The sequence below is a fragment of the Panthera uncia genome, assembly GCF_023721935.1.
Source record: "Panthera uncia isolate 11264 chromosome C1 unlocalized genomic scaffold, Puncia_PCG_1.0 HiC_scaffold_4, whole genome shotgun sequence".
NCBI lineage: Eukaryota > Metazoa > Chordata > Mammalia > Carnivora > Felidae > Panthera > Panthera uncia.
In genome coordinates, this window is record NW_026057585.1 from 97,416,194 (window position 1) to 97,435,776 (window position 19,583).

Here is a 19,583-nt window from a genome sequence, read left to right on the forward strand (position 1 = left end):
GGGAAGAAACGGCTGGCATTTTCCAGGAACAACAGTGTGGCCAGGGCAGCGTGCTTGCGGACTGTGCGCGGGTAGGGCAGGAGAAGACCACAGAGCGGCTGGCCAAGTGCTAGAAGCGAAGCATTCACAGGTGGCGGGAGAATGGGTGAGCACGAGAAGGATGCTCACACTGATGAATGAAGGACAAGTGGGAACCGACTCGGTGGAAAATGGAGGGAGGAGGAGGAAAACCTGAAAGGGAGACGAGCACGTGCAGAAAGCAGGAGAAATCTAGTCACGGAGACGAAAGCCGCAAGTCAAAGGGTGAGGACGAGGAGACTAGCGATGATGGGATGACAGCTCTGGGGACAGCAGTGGTTACGACTAGGGCCGAAAACCCTGCACAGTTTGCAAAATATCGCACTGTCTGATTCACTTAACAGGCTATTGTAAGAAGCCGCTGGGATCTGAAAACATAATTCTCTACACAGAAACAGTGAACATGTAATACGATCAACCCTAAGACACCTGCGATTTCGTTTTCCAGAATGACACACGAGAGCACGAAAAAAAAGCCACGAGTGAAAACTCCAGGCGGGGGGGGGGGGGGGGCAAAAGCAGAGGAGTACAAGCGTCAGGAGAAACAAACGGGACAGCATGACAACGATGATGACGGTGAAGGACGGCAACAGCTAGTGAAGAGGGACAAAGAGCAAAACCGGTAACCGAGTTAGAAAAGTCAGAAACCACATGGGCACCAGTACGGTCCACACAAAGGGGGCCACTGAAAAGGTACTCGTTTGGGAAGGGTCACTCACAACCTGGGGGATGTGAGAGCAAGTCTGCAGCGGGAGCGGGGAGGGTGGAGCCAAAGAGACAACACCACTCAAGGTGGCCACATTAGCCCTGTGAACAGACCCCACGGCTACCTGAACGGCATCGCTGCACACGCCTCCCAGGACTGACTTCGCCTGCAGTGCACCTGCCACTCCCAAGTTCAGGGAGGAGCCCATATGCCGTGCCAGAGGGCCAGCAACCAAAACACCCTTACAATTTTGGCAAGGAGTGAGATGGCCAGGACAGGAAGCGCACCAGGAACCAAGTGGACAGCAAGCACCACAGAAGTTCTTCAAACAACAGTTCTACAGAGTAGCATTAAGTGCTTTTGCATATACTGTGAAAGGGCAAATACAAGACAAGCGGGCACCATATCCTCTGTGACAGTAAGGCTGATTAAAGACGGCTGGGGAGAAACCTTGACAGTCTCGAAATGGTAACTCTGAAAACAAAGGATAAGCACAAGAGGTTGCCCAAACCGGAGCATCTAGACTGGTGCTCATTATGCAGAGTGTGGCCCACAAGCCACTGATGTTGGATACGGAATACAAACCGACCCAGGAGCTACTTAAATTTTTTTTTTTCCCGAGTTGGTTATTTTCAGGAGCAGACTGTGTCTGATAAGAGGTTTATCTGGCTATATGAAAGCTATTCCATTTGGGGGCAACTGTAGACTCAGCCCATCTAGCAAAATCGCTGTGGAGGGACCCTCTTGTCTTTTGCTGCCAATTCTAATACGAACTCTCTAATTCTACTTTCCACCTGGAGGGTAAATCGGGACACAATCTCTTTATAAAGAGAAGATTTAATGAGTTAGCTGAGGACGATGCTAGTTTTATTTTTCATTACAGCTTCAAGTTGCAATTTTTATGTTGTCTCAGAAGCTATTTGTTAAAAATCTGAAGAAAGCTCAGAGAAAATGATATTGAGCAAAACTTCAGTGCTAGAAAAAGCCATTTATTCCAGAACCATTCTAGAAAGAAAGAGACTGGGGGCCAGAGAACCTACGGACTAACCTGAGGCCACACTACTTCCTGAGCCACTAAACCCTAGGGCTGAGTTTCCTGACTCTTGACATTCTTCCTTCAATTAAGGCAGAATCAATGGGATTTCAAGAAAATATTCGACAAAACAGCCCGCCATCAATTAAGAAAGAGTGAAGGACATTCTTTCTTGAAGCCTGAATAGCAAACTGAGCTTAAATAAAACTGAGCTGACAACAGGAGACAACTGCGGTCTCTGAGTTGTCAACCTGCTCTGCAGGCAGGACTGGCACACCGGTGCCCACTGCTGCCCATAACCCTAGGAGCCCAACTCCAGATTATGCTGAAACTGGGATTCATGCTTCAGAAATAAGGAGTCGAGACAATCTTTAAGGGTCCTTCCTTCGTGCACGTAGTACCCAAACACAAAAAATTCCAAAGAGCGATGACATCAGCAACCTTTTTTTTTTAAGCTCCAAGGAACATTGGGCTCAGGCGCCATTCAACTTTGGCCTCACATTCTGTAGGTCTAACTATCTGTATAACGCTGGTTAGTAATTGTGTTCACACAGCTAAACATGATTTAATTTCTTTGTCATGATTCGGTTAAAGTGGCAGAAAAATCCACAGAACAAGTCAGAAATATTTCCATGAAAAAAAAAAAAACGACAGTTAAATTGTGATATTTAAAAGGTTAAATGCTTACTACATGGAACATTCCTTGAAGCCATCAGATAGCCAAGGTTTTACTGTACTGAACACAGCATATGCTCCATAAAGTAAGTTCCAAGTGTGGGGCCCTCGGGCCGCCTACCCCAGCATCTGCCCTTGCATGCTTCTGTAATGGATATTTGTGGATATTTATAATCCAAGCCTCTGCAATGGCACTCCTAGTACTGACTTTGACGCCAGACTAATAAACACCAGAGCCACCACATGGTAGCTATGGTTACATATTTAAAACCTTACTGATTAAGAATCCAAATCAGGGGTATGTTCATTCCAACTCAGTTTGAGTTGTGATTAAAAACTGAGAGCAATTACATTTCACTCTCTTTTGCCAGAGACGTTTGTGGAGGGATCAAGATCTTTATTGATGGGGTTAACACGGGTCTCTTCCATACGGAAAGAAGCTATTCAAAAAAAAGAAACAGTAGCAACACATTGTGCACAAGTCTTCTACCAACTGATCACATTTTTCAAGTCAAAAATACAGAGAAGCAAAGGAAAAGAAAGTGTCAGGAAAATGAATCAACCCCCTCTCCTTTATTACTGTTTTCCATTACAGTATTTTTGTTCTGCAGTATCATGTCTAAGGAACACAGTTCCTAAACATTCAATAACGAAATGGTCCCAAAATGAGAACTTCTCAAGCATCTCTATTGTGTAACCACTGCTTTGCACTGTGCACGCAAGATGTTCTCCGCCTGAGTCATTAAAATGCAGGTCTGCTGGGACGGAATTCTCACCATTCACAAAACAGGAGCAGAGTTACGGCGCTGAGGCCCCAATAGACTGCAGGGCTGCATTGAACACTCAAGATCCAACACAAAACCATTAAGAAGCAATTTTCTAAAGCTAGGGAAAATGGAAGATCACACCTATTTTGGCTTAAAGGAAAATTAAAACGGAAAAATTTCTTTTCTGATGAAAGTAATAACAGTTTTGCTTTGGTTTTGGTGGGAAGTAGAAAGATTGGGGGGAGGGTTCCCTGAATAATGGCAGTGTTATTCCCAAGAAACTATTTGGAAGACATGGAGTGACCTAATTCCTAAAGAGTCTGGTTAATGCCTTGACTCCTAACATCCAATGATATTTTTCAGTTGGTCCCACCTGGCAGTTAGGACAATTTTTTTCTTTTACGCCAAGATGCAAGTTAACAGAAAGTATAATCTCATTTGTACACCAAGGCTTTAACAGGCATACAGTGAGATTCAAAATCCCCAAAGACAAAGAACATTTCATATTAAATAGTAAGTGGGAGATCTCACCTCCCTCCCATGGAACCCCTGCCCCCCCCCCCCCACTGGCCTGAATAGAAAGAACCCTGCACAGCAACTCTGTCACTGATGTCTATTCATGAAAAAAACACACACAGGAAGCGTTCTTGCACAGACTCCGCTGATGTCTCTATTAAAATTTCAAAGGCAATTTTAAAATAGCAGAAATTACCCTTCAAGTTACAGCAATTGATGAAAAGATTTCTCACCCTTTTCCCTTTGCTAGGTATTTCAGGACTTCATCCACTTTCTGCTAACATGCTCTGAAGAAAGAGACAAGATCAACACTCTGGTTTCCGAAGCACCTAAGCTTGGAAGTGAGTAAAACGCCAAGGGAAAAGGCAGACTAAGAAACAGTAGCCTATTCTTCATATAAAATCTTTTTCTGGGGGCGCCTGGGTGGCTCAGTCAATTAAGCATCTGACTCTTGATTTTGGCTCAAGTCATGATTTCCTCGTTTGTGAGATCAAGCCCTATGTTGGGCTCTGCGCTGAGGGCATGAAGCCTACTTGGGATTCTCTCTTTCCCCACTCTCTCTCTCTCTCTCTCTCTCTCAATAAACAAATAAACATTAAAAAAAATAATAAGATCTTTTTCGGCCTCACCTGAAAAGGAAAATGAAAACATCTGCCATCTTCAACTTATCAAGCTTCCTCCCCTTTTAGTGGTGAAAAGGCTCAGCAAACCTTTCCCATCATTAATTTATCAAAGTGTGTCACTGTCCCCAACAGTCCTTGAACAAGCAGCAGTTGTGGAGAATACTAAGTGCAAAGAGCCTGTTGGCTGCAAACATAACTGCAACTTCCCAGCTCCCTGAAAAACTTTCTCTGCCCTCCTTGTTCCTCCCCCGACACCTCCATCCCCCCCCCCCCCCCCCACACTTGGGAATACAAAGTCCCAAAGGCGTGGTGGATCAAACGATCACCCTGGAGGTAATGGGCAGGGAAAGAAAAAGCATTTGTGTTGCTGTCACAGTGACCTGATAGATGGCACGGTCTGTTCTCACTGCAGTCACTGAGGGGCAGGAAGGACCCGGGAGCCAGGAGTCAGCAGGCACCACTACTGCTCACTTTTACACTCATGGAGAAAGACAAGAAAGTACCCAACAGAGCCAACCACAGCCTGGGGAAGCAAAGCTGGGCGCCACTGCAGGTGGACCTGTAAGCACACAATGCAAGTGCACAGCATGGCGCTGAGGCCCATGACCCCGTGAGCACCGGCCCAGGAGGCGGGCAGCCCTTCCACAGCCGTGGGAATAGGGCCCAAGACTTCCTATGAACTTCCAGAAGTTATCATTTCACATGTTCTGAATAAACCTGGTACAGCTACTCACGTGTCCAAACTTTTGACTGCGTACTTTACTAACATACACACGGCTCTATACAGAATTCAATCTTCAAATGAAACCAAGTGCTTCTGACAAATTAGTTTCCCACTAAATTTCTAACTAAACAATTTCCCTATGGCTTATAAACTACCTCAGAATTAAAGGACATATCTACTTATCAGTTACTTGCATGGCCAACCTCTGATCTCCCCATGCATCTCTCTAATCTCTGTCTGGCCATGTCAGACTCAAGCATTCTGGTGAAAAGCAACTGATGATATCATGAAGCAGCAAATTCCATTTTCAGGACACCTCTAGGGGTTAGAAAGTTCTTCCATATCCTCAACAAAAATCTCAGTGGTTTTTAAGTCCTAACTCTGCCTTATGGAACTATGCAGAACACCTTTCATTCAGTCTGAGGTATTACTTACCTTTAGGCGTTCAATGGCTTCCTCTCCTCCAGGTGTAGACATGATCCTCTCCTGAATACTGGTCACAGATGTTAAGCCCACCTGACTACTGAGTGAGCAGGAAGATGGAGATGAAGTAAGAGACCCCATGGACGCTGTGGAAAAATTGCCAGGGCGTTGATTCTCAGAGGCTAGCAAGTACCTATGCTTATTGTTCTGAAAATCTTTCAGATCTGGGAGACAGAAAGAAGGGAAGGCAGAAAAAGTGGAGAGGGGGGGAAAGGAGCAGAGGGAGAAAAAAGACAGGAAGGAACACCAGCGTAAGAAAGGAGAGCATTAAAGCGCCAAGACAGACACATTATGATACAAAGACAAGTTATAATTGTTCTAGATGGCAGTTCTAAAACATGTCTGTCTTTAATACTGGTATCGTAGAGGTGAAGAACCACTTCTGAATTTAGAAACTAAGAAACTCCAGGGTGGGTTAACATTGGATTTGGTAGAGGGTAACCAGAGCCTCAAAGGATAAGGCTCAGGCACCCTCTGTAAATAAAACATGCTACGTTCCTTCTATTCTTTCTACGGCTCCGAATCTACAATGTTTTAAATTTACACTACTCTTAAATCTCAGTAATTTATCATGGTAAAGGAAAAAAAAGATGATCACATATTTATCATTAATATTAACCTGGCCCAGTATTTTATGGCATTCAGCAAAAATTCCCAAGAAGATGCTACAGTTAAAACAAAAATCTGAGCACTCAGTAGCATCCTTCGTATAGCAGCATTTCAACATGCTAAAAAGGACCTTTAAAATATGCTTTTAAAAAGGAGAGGTAACTGCAGAAATCACAAGAATTTTGTGTAAGTTCTGATTAAGAACTCAGGGCCAATTGCCTCAACAGGGAAGAACAATCAGCAAATTGATGAAGTTGGTATGCTTTTCATTCATCTATTAGATCAAGCAAATCAAGGCTGATTATTTGCTAACTATTGCAAAATACAGCTCTTACTTTGCCTAACAGGACTGCCAGGAGTCACTGGTAGGCCGAGTTGCCAGTATGAAATGCAAGTTTCAGGGACATACTTTCACTTACTAAAAAGTCTTTAACAGAACTCTAAGTTCTGTGTTTAAATTTAGTTTTGATAAAAAGAGCCACAAACAACAAAATTAATTTGCTCTATGTACTTTCATTCATTTGTCATCCTTGTCACAGACACCAGAGAAAACCCATGGGTACTGATGGATTTCTATTTTAAAATTAGCTCATATTTAAATTTGAGAAAGTCGGCATTACTTAAAACTTGTATCAAAACTAAGTTAAGTTTTCCTTAAATGACACGAGCCAAAGAGTCAGAAAGCAGTATTATTGCTCTCTCTGGGTCTACTCATCTCTATTTAATCAAAGCCAGTTCTTGAAACCCCTTAAAACCAGTGGTTGCTTCAAGACAGTTTGAAAACCACCATCTGCAAATAGAGAACATAGGAAAACAAGCAAGTTTTAAAAGGGGGATGGGAACCGGAGCAAAAAATCAGCCATCAGGTGACGGCGGCAAGGTCGGAAAGAATAGGATGGATGGAGTTCAGAAGGTCCAATGGACACATGCAAGCCCTAAAAGACATTAAGAGTAGTAGACCGAAATGGAAATTCGTAAGTAGCCAGGGCTGCTTTCCTGCAGGGATACAAAATTAAAACTTAGTCATGCAGAGCTTTTTGGGAGATGCCACACTGCTCAGAAAAGAGTGACGCGACAAGCTGATAGCAGCACCACCTGGGGCACAAAAGCAGGAGCGAGATGGCGTCTTTCTCACATCAGTATCGGTCAGCTTCGGAAATCTCAGACAGAGCTGTTCTGGTCCAAGAGCCACTGGGTATTGGAGTCTTACTGTGTCCGCAAGGCCTAGCCTCATCACAGCAGCCAGGGCTGCGTTTGCTTTCTCCTGTGTGTTTCCTCCTAGTCAAGCCCTATTACATGCCTCATTAAATGAACAAGCAAATCAATTAAAATCTAAACTTAACCAAGAAGTCAAGATTCTTCATTTCTTCTAAGATAAAGATCCCCTCATGAAAAGGGTAAGAAACCACGTCCTCACCAACTTAATGATAGACATGGAGAGGACAACGAGGTGTCTAGGTATTTATGATCCTTCATAAAATATCCTCATTTCAAGCACACATTTTAAATTTAATTTGTAATTCCAGAAAAGGAAAACAAAAAAGTTTTCCTAATCACCATGTAAGCTGAGGCCCAAGATATGGAGGAAACTAACTTAGCAGAAGCACAGGTGAGTGCTAACCCAACATTCACAGAGCTACTCAGTCATGGATCGTTTGGCCAACGGCAAGCGGTTGTCTTTAGTTATACGTACACTACGTCTCAGAGTTATATAGCTAATTTAAAAGGATCTTTCTATTAATCAGACCCTGAAGGAGCTCAAGAGGCCAAAAAGGCGTAGTAATGATTAAAAGCTGGAGCTGAGTTACACTATCCAATCCAACCACACAGAAACCATGAGATCTCAGTAGCAAATTAACCACCCCAGGTAAGCGGTGTCCTCATGGGTAAAAGTGGGCATAACGGAACTTTTTCCAGAATCAGTGACAGGATTAAATGAGATAATACATTCAAGGTCCCTAGAATGGGGCCCAGCACTTTATAAACACTCAGGATATGTAAGTTGCTGTTGTCACCACCATCATCCGCTATGACTTTGGATTCAGTTTAATCACAGAAGTGGAAAAACTGAAGAGTAGAAGTAGGAAGAGATTCTCAAGCCTATTAACTATTTAATCCACAAACTGAAATTCAGCAGTGTGTTTGCCAAATGGAGAAGGGCTAAACCAGGATCATTTCTGAACCTATAATACGCTCTGTCTGGGATTTCCCTGTTAGGATTGCTGGCATGCAAAGCTCATTTTAAGGCTGATCCAGCAGAGGCAGATTAGCAAATCAGAGTACTGGAAATAACCAATACATGAAATACACACATTTGCCTCCACTTCCAGAGTAATCATCGATCAATGGATCAACTGAAGGTAAGCAGGAGGGAAAATACAAGAAGGGTCAAAGTTCAGGTTCAGCAGTGACACAGAGAGGGAACAGAGCAGTATTTGGCATTTGGGAAGGTGAAAAAATTAACACTCGGAATACATGATCATTTTGCACACTGTATTCACTCAAACTCAGGTGCTAATCAGTAAGAAGAACTAAACTCAGAGGCTTTTAACATCTTATTAGAATTCCAAACAATAGAATATTAATTTTTTACTTAAAAACTAAAAACATGCTTTATCAAATAAACCCATATAATATTCTACCCGAATCATCCAGTTAACTCAACTTCTGATTAGACATTAGTCAGGCGGAATACTGAGGTTAAAAAAATATGTATTTTTCTTAAGTTTATTTATTTTGGGAGAGCAAGTGAGTGTGAGTGGGGAGGGGCAGAGAGAGAAGGAGAATCCCAAGCAGGCTCCGCACTGTCAGCGTGGAGCCCAACGTGGGGCCTGATCTCACAAACCACGAGATCATGACCTGAGGCTAAATCGAGTCAGATACTTAACCGATGGAGTCACCCAGGTGCCCCCCAAAAAAGACTCATTTTAAGACAATACTGTGAAATGATATTCTCGGGAAGTCTCATTCTTAAACTTGATAGGAAATGGATAATTTCCCCTTTGTGTGTTCATAGGGAGCAAGGTGGGGAGTGTTCCTCAATCATTTTGCAGGAAGGGAAAGATACCACTCAAAGGTGAATCTTATCTGAAAGGGGACTGAAATAGTGTGTTTGTTACACATATATTATTGCTGCTACGTCAATCCAGAGAAGCACATAATACAAAAACAAAAATTTCACAACATTTTTATGAAGTGATTAATTTCTCAGTAAGAATAAGCTCATTCCAAATAAACTTCACTGCTGATCTAAAATGAAAACCTAATAAAAATACAAGCAATGAGGGGCGCCTGGGTGTCTTAGTCAGTTAAGTATCCGACTCTTGATTTCAGCTCAGGTCATGATCTCACAGTTCATGAGATCGAGCCCTGCGTTGGGCTCTGTGCTGACAGCGTAGAACCTGCTTGGGATTCTCTCTCTGCCCCTCCCCGTCTCGTGCATGTGCACACTTTCTCTCTCTCTCTTAAGATAAATAAACTTAAAAGTATATATTTAAAAAAACATAGGCAGTGACATATTTACATTTTAAAAACTAATTTAAGGACTTCAATAAAAACTTTAAAAACTTTCACGACTGGATAGCCTGGTGCATACTACATAAAGAAATTCTGAGATTGTTTTCATTGGATTTTTTTAAAACTTAAGAAAAAGCAAAAAAAAAAAACCAAAAAAACCCACCTTTTTTTCCTACTATCTAACTTCATAAGCTCTTTTAATCTAAGTTTAAATCTTAGAACCCTGAAGAGGGAAAGATTAGAGTTTGCGTTGGCCTTAATTCACTTACTATCGATAATATCTCCCAGTCCCTGAGCGCGAAGAAGGTCCTTCAGCCGCGTCACCTCCTCCTTTAATTCACGAACCAGTTTGGCATTGGGGTCCTCGTTGATAACAGCATTGCATTTAATTTGCTTTGCACGATCTGCATATCTATATCCAAAAAGGAACGTTCATTTTTGCCATTCCTCAGATACTCTACTTCTCATAAATAACGTATCATTATTTCTATCTCTAAATCAAACAGCTTGAGTGTTTACACATTTTATAAGCCTTAATAATAACACATGCATAGGATGTTTTACAGTATCTTATAAAGATGAAGAAAAAGGCTCAGATGAATTTAATGATTTACCCAAAATCATAAAAGAAATAAATACCAGAAGAGGACTCAAAACGAATCTGTCAGACTGTATAGTGTTCTTTCCATTATATTAAAAGTGTGTCTTCAACAGAAGAAGAGTAGAAAGCTCCAGATTAAAGTAATAAAATCTACTGCACATACAGATATACAGCTGATGCTTGGACAACATGGGTTAGAACTGTGCAGGTCGACTTATAATCTGATTTTTTCTGATAAATACAGTCCAGTACTGTAAATGTATTTTCTCTCATGATTTTCTTAATAACATTTTCTTTCCTACAACTAACTTTATTGTAAGAATACAGTATAAAATACATGTAACATAAAAATATGAGTTAATCAACGATTTGTGTTAAGGCTTCTGGTCAAGAGTAGGCTATTAGTAGTCGAGTTTTGGGAGAGTCAACTTATATGCAGATTTTTTTGACTGTGCAGAGGGGAGGCACCCATGACCACTGAGCTGTTCAAGGGCCACCCGTGTTCTATTAGTGAACATTCTGTAATTTTTTTTAATACGACACATACTCATAATTGCATTACTTGTTAAGACTTGAGCATCTCTATAATGACAAACACCACAAGAAGGGGACACTTCTTTTCACAGGGATGAAAATGGTAAGAAACTTTCACTGTTATCTAAAAGTTATCCAAACATCTCATTTGAGCAATTTTAGTATCTTTCCTATGAAAAAGTTCCTGTCTTTGCCATTAACAAGTAAATTCTATTACAGTAGAAGTCTCCCCCAACACATGTTTTCCCTGTTATGAGAGGGCTGGATCATTACTTACACAAAAAGTTACCCATATATCATAAGAAAATCCATGGCATAACAAAATGATTTATGGTGGCACAGTGTTCTATTTTGCTACCGAGATCATATTGGAGTACCTCAAAGTGCTCAAAGTTTCATCATAGTTGATATCTGCTGGGCTCAGAGCAGCAACCATTGCAGTCCGAGAATTACCACCTAAAAAGATGAATCATGGTCATCTCAAATCATATGCACTTTAGAAAGAAGAACTTTATTAAATGTGTCAATTTAGACAGCACAATCTCAGATCCTAAGATTTAACCAAGAGTCAACAAATGTCTCAAGTTCCTATGCCAGGCACTGTTATACTCTTAATCTTGGTGTTTGAATCTACTGTGACCAGTTTCCCTCTCCCGCTCCAGCTAAGACCTCAGCCACTCCACCAAAGTGCTGTTAGTGAGTGAAAAGTCACAGTGACGTGGACAGTCCAACAGGCTATTCTCAGCCTCTTCCATCCGTCACCAACATTTGACACAACCGATCATTCCCTTCTTTCCATCAGGAAGGAGGGAAGGAGGCTAACAGAACAGAGAATAAAGAGCAATGCCCTGAAGGTCCAAAAACATCAGCAAAAAGGTAATATGGAGTTTTCAAAGAGGTCTGAAGAAGGAGCAAAAGTCTGAAGTAAGTGTGGTTAGGAAGACAACCACACCACAGTTCATGTTCCAAGGTCAACAAGATAGGGGAGAAAACTCTGATTTAAAGGTGAGCAAATCCAACCAGCTTAATTCAAGAGCAAAAAGGAAAAGAAGGAGGGAGGAGTCAGGTTAGTAACATGGGTATCTAGAGATTATTCTTTTCCAAAACAAATATACAAGACAATTAACCACAAAAGATAATCAGTAAATAGCTTTGAAAAGATAACCACACACTAGTGTTCAACGTACCTAGATTTTCCCGAAGGAGCCAAGTAAGTACAGAATCCCTGTAGGGAATAAAATCAGTTTTCTTTTTCTTCTTACTCTATTAAACAGAAAGAAATGGTCTTAGCATTGCTAGGGAGGAAAAATTCACATGGAAGGCAAACCAGTCTAAAATTCCCAAGCAAAGTACCATAGAACCCCATCACTGCTGAAATTTAACACTCATGGCTTCAATTTTTCACCATACCCAAAGTTCATGCAATGAAGTAATTTTTTTTTAATATTTTATTTTGAAAAATTTACAACATACACTCAAACAATCCCTCAAACACTTAACGGTTTTTCTTCCTGAACCATTTTGGAATGAACTGCAGACACCATGCCCTTTCATCCCTAAATACTTAAGCAGATAAGGCCATTCTCTTACACAGTCACAGTCCAATGACCAAATTTAGGAAATTTAACATCCATACAATACCATTATCTAATATACTGTCCATATCATATCTTTCATAGCTGCTAGTGTTTTAAAGCAAATCCAACATTTCACCTATAAATATTTCAGGTATGTATCTCCAACAGAGAAGTACTTTTTTTAAAAAAAGGTAACTAGAGGGGCGCCTGGGTGGCTCAGTCGGTTGAGCATCCAACTGGCTCAAGTCATGATCTCACGCTTTGTGAGTTCAAGCCCCACGTCAGTCTCTGTGCTGACAGCTCAGAGCCTGGAGCCTGCTTCGGATTCTGTATCTCCCTCTCTCTCTGCTCCTCCCCTACTCACACGCTGTCTCTCTCTCTCAAAAATAAAAAAATATTTAAAAAATTTTTTTTAAATAAAAAAGGTGAGGTGCCTGGGTGGCTCAGTCAGTTAAGCGTCTGACTTTGGCTCAGGTCATGATCTCATGGTTTGTGAGTTCGAGCCACGCGTCAGGCTCTGTGCTGACAGCTCAGAGCCTGAAGCCTGCTTCAGATTGGGTGTCTCCCTCTCTCTCTGTCCCTCCCTTGCTCATGCTCTGTCTCTCTCTGTCTCAAAAATAAATAAAACATTAAAAAAAATTTTTTTTTAATCAAAATCAAAAAGGTAACTATAAAAACCATTATCACACATTAACAAAATTAATAATAACTCCTTAACATCACCTGATATCTAATCCTCAAACAATTATTTTTTACTTTTGCAGAAGGGCAGATATGAATCCTAGGCATTCCAGGTTGGATGTGTAGGAGCAAGTCATTTAGTTAATGAATTTATTTGGCCAAACACCAATTCACCAAGTGGACTGTTCCATCTCTAATAACTTTTATAAAGTAATGGACATTTGGTTTCTTTGGAAGGAAATTATGCCCCCCAAAAATCCAACTGACAGAGTTAGGGCTCAAAGTGAAAAGGTCTAAGACAGTGATGCGATCTTGACTCTGAACACTTACAAAGACTGCAAGATGAATGCTCTGTATATATGTATCAAGCATTTACCTATACTGCTGTGACCTTTCTCACTATCACAGGATAGAGCAAAAGCCACCAACACAAAGCCAGCGCTAAAATGAGAAAATTATATCCTTGAAAGTAAAAATTAACGTGAACGCTTGGCAGACAGACAACAGTTACTGCAGCATCCTCCTAGCTGACGACCATGTAGGGATAATTTAAGAAGCCACTAAGGGGAAGCCAGTGTTCACTGAAAAACATCTCCCCCTATTCCTGGTCCAATCTGAGGTTAAACTAAGGATGATCTAGTTTTTAAAGTTTATTCATTTTTGAGAGAGAGAGAGAGAGAGAAAGAGAAAGAGACAGACAGACAGACACACAGAGTGCGAGTGGGGGAGGGGCAGAGAGGGAGGCAGAGAATCTGAAGCAGGTTCCTGGCTCCAAGCTGTCAGCACAGAGCCCGTCGCAGGGCTAGAACTCACAAGCCGTGAGATCATGACCGGAGCCGAAGTCAGACACTTCACCGACTGAGCCACCCAGGTGCCCCAAGGATGCTCTAGTTCTTGCAAAAGCATGGGCCTTCAGAAAAGGAGTACTAAGTAGCGGACCTCTAGTCTGTTGAGGAGGAGAGGGAATCGGCAAGTAGCACTTTAATTCCATCTCTCATAGCACAGACCTCTAGGGAGAATTAACCCGTCAGTCATTCATAGTTTAGTGGGACTGTCATCCCACTACAAAACTCTGGAGGCCTGCGACCTCAGTCTATTTTCGCTAGCCCCACACCACACCTAACCACTCCGCTTTGCCTGAGGTTGGTTCGTGCTGAAAATGCTGCAAGATTTAAAGTACGTCAGTTATAAGGACTCCAAACAGTACTGTAAAAATAAGCAGTATCTCTTTGCCAAAAATGTTCTATTTTCATTTCGGTCAATTAGACTAAATTAAGAAGGAGTAGCTAAATAAAGAAGCATAAGGAGAACTTCCATCTTTTCCATTTGAAAATACCTCAGAATTTTAGCCACTTCTTTTCTATTTGCTGTCTTACAAATTAATCTCATCTGTTCTCACAAAGAAGTGCCTCAGTAATTACCTAAAAGGGTTTATGTTTATTTATATCAGTAACCTTTCTAAAAAGAAAACCTATCAAGTATGGGTGATAATAATCCTGTTTCTCTCCCCAGTGGAAGTAACAGTACATTTTAATTCACCCCAAATTATGCTTGTTACAGAAAAACTAAAACTTACTTCTGATCTGTTAGTAATGGCATAGATGCCAAGTACTAAACTGGGTTTTGACAAAATCATTCTAAAAAATTCATTTGCAAATTAATTGTGGCACAGAGCAGCGTGAGAAATATGCAGGTAAATACTTTGTAAGCTTTTCCTTTGGTTGATATGAATGTTAACAATGAGCAAACGGACAGGCCAAGTTGGGAAAGCCACTAAATTCTAACAGCTTTCATGGTTCTGGGACCCAGACTCGATATCTGAAGAGTATCTACACATGCATCATATCAAATAACAGATTTTTAAACTTAAGGCAGCTTTTTCCAACAAGCAGAAAGAAACAGGAAAAAAAAAAAAAAAGCATTACTTGTTACGAAGTAATTTTTGTGTAAGTAGAAAATAAATCTATATGCTTAAAACATAGAATGAAATATTTCATGGCAGATACTGGCTGCTATCTCCAATGTTACTCATGTGATTCAAAACAAACTGTTAAGTGCTCCATTATTTATACAAAATAGTACTGAGAAATTTTAGAGTATTTGTATAGGAATATAAGGAAAAGTCTATTGTATTTCGATTAAAAGGATGCAAAGAGTAGGTTTTCTAGATACAATTATAGTGTTTAATTTGATTCTACAGCCTTCACTTTATATATAACCAGAGTAGAAAAAAATTTTTCTAACAATTTAAATAATCCATGACTTCTCATGATAGGAAATAAGATTACACAAAGAAATCTAAGGAACATGTCCTAATAACTTCACAAAGGTAGTTATGTTTCAGAATGGTCCCTGTAAAAAATATTTTTATTGCCCTTTCAAGAGGTTTATAGGTGACTTCTTCAAATGACAGTCCTACAGGTCACTAGGAAAAGCATCATAAGATAACACAATGTAGACTCTTCCTCAATTTCTTTCTTGTTCCTTTATTCTGAATTCCTTGTCCAAAGCACAGCATGTTCCCCAAATGAATTGCGGTGTGAAGTCTTATGATTCATGGTCACTCTAAACAGCAACTCTGAATTCCAGAGTCAGAAAGTGAGTAACAAAAAGGTTTTTTTCAAGGTTCCATTCCGTCTTATGTCTCCATACATCCTGCTGTGGATTTAAAATCATCACAATTGATTCTACAGCTAGTTCATTTCTAGCAAATCCCACCATACCTTGCTGGTGCAGTTATCCTACAGACGAAGCATTTAAAAGAAAGAATGAAAACACAGGATAAGCCTTCAAACAGGAAGTACTTTAAAGTCATAAATTGAGTATGACTTTTCAGAAACAAGCAAGAAAGCAGTGGATTCTTTTTATGGATTCAAATGATGTACTAGAGTACACAGTGACTAACTGGTACTTCCTTAGCTTTTAACCTAAAACATGAAGCCCCTTATACAAACTGTTTCAGATTTAGTGTCCTACTGTTAAAGAATAGGAAAGAGTAACACAACTTTTAAAAATGTATTATTGGCCCCCAAATCAATAACATTCACCAAGGCAAATGCTCAAAATACTCCAAGAGGTACTACATCCTACTTAGAAAAGACTGTATAGGAAAAGGGTATGCAAAAAAAAACCAAAAACCAAAAAAAACCCCCACAAAACAAACAAACAAACAAACAAAAACCTTAGTTTCGATGAGAGACTGAAGTAAGGCTCAAAAAAAGTAGTCAGACCTTAGGTCTTTGTAAAGAACTAGTTTCAGCCTAGCCTTTACAGATGTATTTACTTTCATTCTCGTTAATCTCTTTATTCTCAGTAGAAAGTTAAAATGTACTATGCCTAGTATCTTATCTGAAAAGTTCTAAAAGGAGAAAGGCAAGATTATGTAAAAGGGCCAAAAAAGGTCAGTCTTTATAAACACATAAAATATCAAGTACCTTTGCTGAACAGACAAATTTTCCCATACAATCGGGTATGTAATACTCACCACCTCTGCCAAGGCTGAAATGACTTTGCCCAGAGTTGTAAGAGACTTATTAATATTTGCTCCTTCCTGAAATCAATACCAAACATGAAGAATTATGATGCAGAATTTCTACGACTGCCACATCATATATAATACATAAGACACAATTAGGTCTTAATGCTAGCGTTGTGTATTTATGAGCACAAGTTCTAAAAACCTCTTGTAATCCTCTCCACTTAATGCCATGTCGGGACCACATGCCTAACTCACAGGCCTTCGTAGCTGCAGGATATCTTGCCCCAAAAGCTTACAGATGCAGCCTTCTTCCCCCAACTCACCAACATGCAATTTCTGCTCTTGCTAATGAAGCATCTCTCTGGAGAGGCCCATGTTTGTTCTCACACTTGGATCTTCTGTGTCCCTGTCCTATTAGTGTCGCTTACATCTAGTTTGTTCCTCAAAACACACTCCAGCTCTCACCTTGACCATCAAGTCCTCCTTAACTGTTACATTACGTAACTTATCTTTCATTGGATTACAGATCAGACATCAGCAAAAGGTTTTGAGGGCCATGCGGTCACTTTCACAACTTTTCAACCTTACCATTGTAGACAACACATAAACAAAGAGACACAGCTGTGCCCCCATAAAATTTCATTTACAAAAACAGACAGTGGGCCAAATGTGACCTACTGGTCATAGTTTGCTGACCTATGTTATAGAACATTTATTGACTGGTACAGTTGTTTGGTAAAATAAATACCTTTAATCGAGTCCCTTTGGCACCAGTGGAATCAGCTCGTTCACTTCCTGCCAGATCCACCAAGCTGATTTTACTGACCTGGTAAAGAACAAGACATCGGGGCAATTCAGAAGAAATAAGCGAGGTAGAACCGGAAAACATCAAGAGGCAGCAAATTAAAAATGAGGCACGAAGACTACAAATATTAGGGCTTTTTTTACAGATGGCCCAAGACACAGAGCATGCACAAAAGTTCACAGCAATTATCTTGGTTCAAAACAAGTAATTTTAGGATACACATATTTTACAACGACATGGCATAAAAATATATAAAACCCATGAATCCATTAAACGGCATATTAAATATGAAGCCTCCAGCAACTAGAACTCTCACGCACTGCTGGTGGGATGCAAAATGATATAATCACTTGGGAAGACAGTGTAGCAGAGACATACACCTACCATAAGACTCAACCATTCCACTCCTAGGTATTTACCAAGAGAAACAAAAGCAAATATCTACACGAAGGCTTGTACGCACATGTTTCCAGCATCTTCATTTAAACAATCAAAAACTAGAAACAATTCAAATGCCCATCAACAGATGAGTTAATGCACAAACTGTGATAGATCTTGATAACAGAATACTAACCGGCAATGAAAAGGAGTGAACTACTGATGTAACAACAACACAAATGAATTTCAAAATTATGCTGAGTGAAAGAAGCGAGGCCAGAGAACAGTACATACTATAAAACTCCACCTATATACAATTCTGGAAAATGTCAGTTAATCTGTCGTGACAAAAGGCAGATCAGAATTGCCCGAGTATCAGGGTGGAAGGAGTGGTACAGTAAGATTATAAAGCAGCATGAGGCAACTTTCCAGGGTAAAAGAAGTGGTTACTTGGATTATGACACTGGTTTTACAGGCGCATATACAGCAATCCAATTTTATTCTTTAAATAGGTGTGGTTTATTGTACTTCAACAATACCTCAGTGAAGTTGTAAAAAAAAAACAAAAACAAAACATTCAGGGAAGTTAGACAAAAGTATCCAAAATGGATGATCAAAGAAGCTATGGTTATGTTAACATCATTATTTGTGTAGATGTGACATCATGGAAAAACTACTTTCACACTGGATGTACTAAATAGCATTAATACTGTAACTAGCTAAGCAGTGTCAAGTTATTTGACCACCTATGTGAAGACCATGTTTTCTAAAATAATTTTCAGCTAAAAACAGACAAGTCACCAAGTAAAAAGTGATTCTAGTTTTTAGTGATACCAATTATCATAAAGTACTCAGTTAATAAGGCAAAGGATCTTTTTTCGTTGCCGGTATAATAAAATCTAACTTCAGGGGCACCTGGCTGGCTCAGTCAATTAAGTGTCTGACTTCAGTTTAGGTCATTATCCCTTGATTCGTGGGTTCAAGCCCCGTATTGGGCTCTGTGCTGACAGCTCAGAGCCTGGAGCCTGCTTCGGATTCTGTGTCTCCCTCTCTTTCTGCTTCTCCCCACTAGTGCATGCACATGCGCGCTCTCTCTCTCTCTCTCTCTCTCTCTCTCTCTCAAAAATAAACATTAAGGGGCGCCTGAGTGGCTCAGTCAGTTAAGTGTCCGACGTCAGCTCAGGTCATAATCTTGCAGTCCTGTGAGTTCGAGCCCCGTGTCAGGCTCTGTGCTGACAGCCCAGAGCCTGGAGTCTGCTTCAGATTCTGTGTCTCCCTCTCTCTCTCTCTGCCCCTCCCCAGCTTGCACTCTGTCTCTCAAAAATAAACACTAGAAAACATATATAAAAAAAATGTCTTTTTAAATCTAACTTCAGGTTTAAAAAGCCAGCCACATGCTACTTAGGTATGTAAGCAGAGAAGAATTTAACATAAATCTACTACTAACAATAATAACAATAAAATCCACATTTATTGAGTGAATACACCGGGCTCTGAGCCAGGCTCTATGTGCACTAACCTGTACCAATATGTAATCATCTTGACAAACCTATGAGGTTCGGGAAACTAAGGTACAAAGAGGTTAAGTAACTTGCCCAAGGTAACAGTGCTGAAAAGTAGTAGAGGCAGGATCTAAGGCAAGCCGTTTAATTCCAGAGTCTACTCTATTGAACTGTGTAGAAAACGAGACATTAACAAGCAAGGTATTTGAAAAACCTAAGGAATGCTGTGCAGTTATTTATTTTCCAAGGAAAAACACACCTTGTCTGCTTAACTGTTTGCTTAAATATTTAATCCCA

At 40.4% G+C, this 19,583-nt stretch overlaps 1 protein-coding gene across 8 annotated transcripts in view; it reads right to left on the bottom strand.

Moving 5' to 3' along the window:
- The window catches only part of KIF1B (kinesin family member 1B), a 151,126-nt gene that overhangs the window by 82,472 nt on the left and 49,071 nt on the right, over positions 1-19,583 (bottom strand). For all 8 annotated transcript variants that reach the window (XM_049618126.1, XM_049618127.1, XM_049618131.1 and 5 more), the window contains 6 exons: positions 17,350-17,427; positions 16,608-16,673; positions 12,053-12,128; positions 11,243-11,321; positions 10,000-10,142; positions 5,558-5,691 (listed from right to left, as the gene is read on the bottom strand). In XM_049618126.1, the coding sequence (XP_049474083.1) occupies positions 5,558-5,691; positions 10,000-10,142; positions 11,243-11,321; positions 12,053-12,128; positions 16,608-16,673; positions 17,350-17,427 (576 nt within the window). The remainder of the gene's footprint in view (positions 1-5,557; positions 5,692-9,999; positions 10,143-11,242; positions 11,322-12,052; positions 12,129-16,607; positions 16,674-17,349; positions 17,428-19,583) is intronic.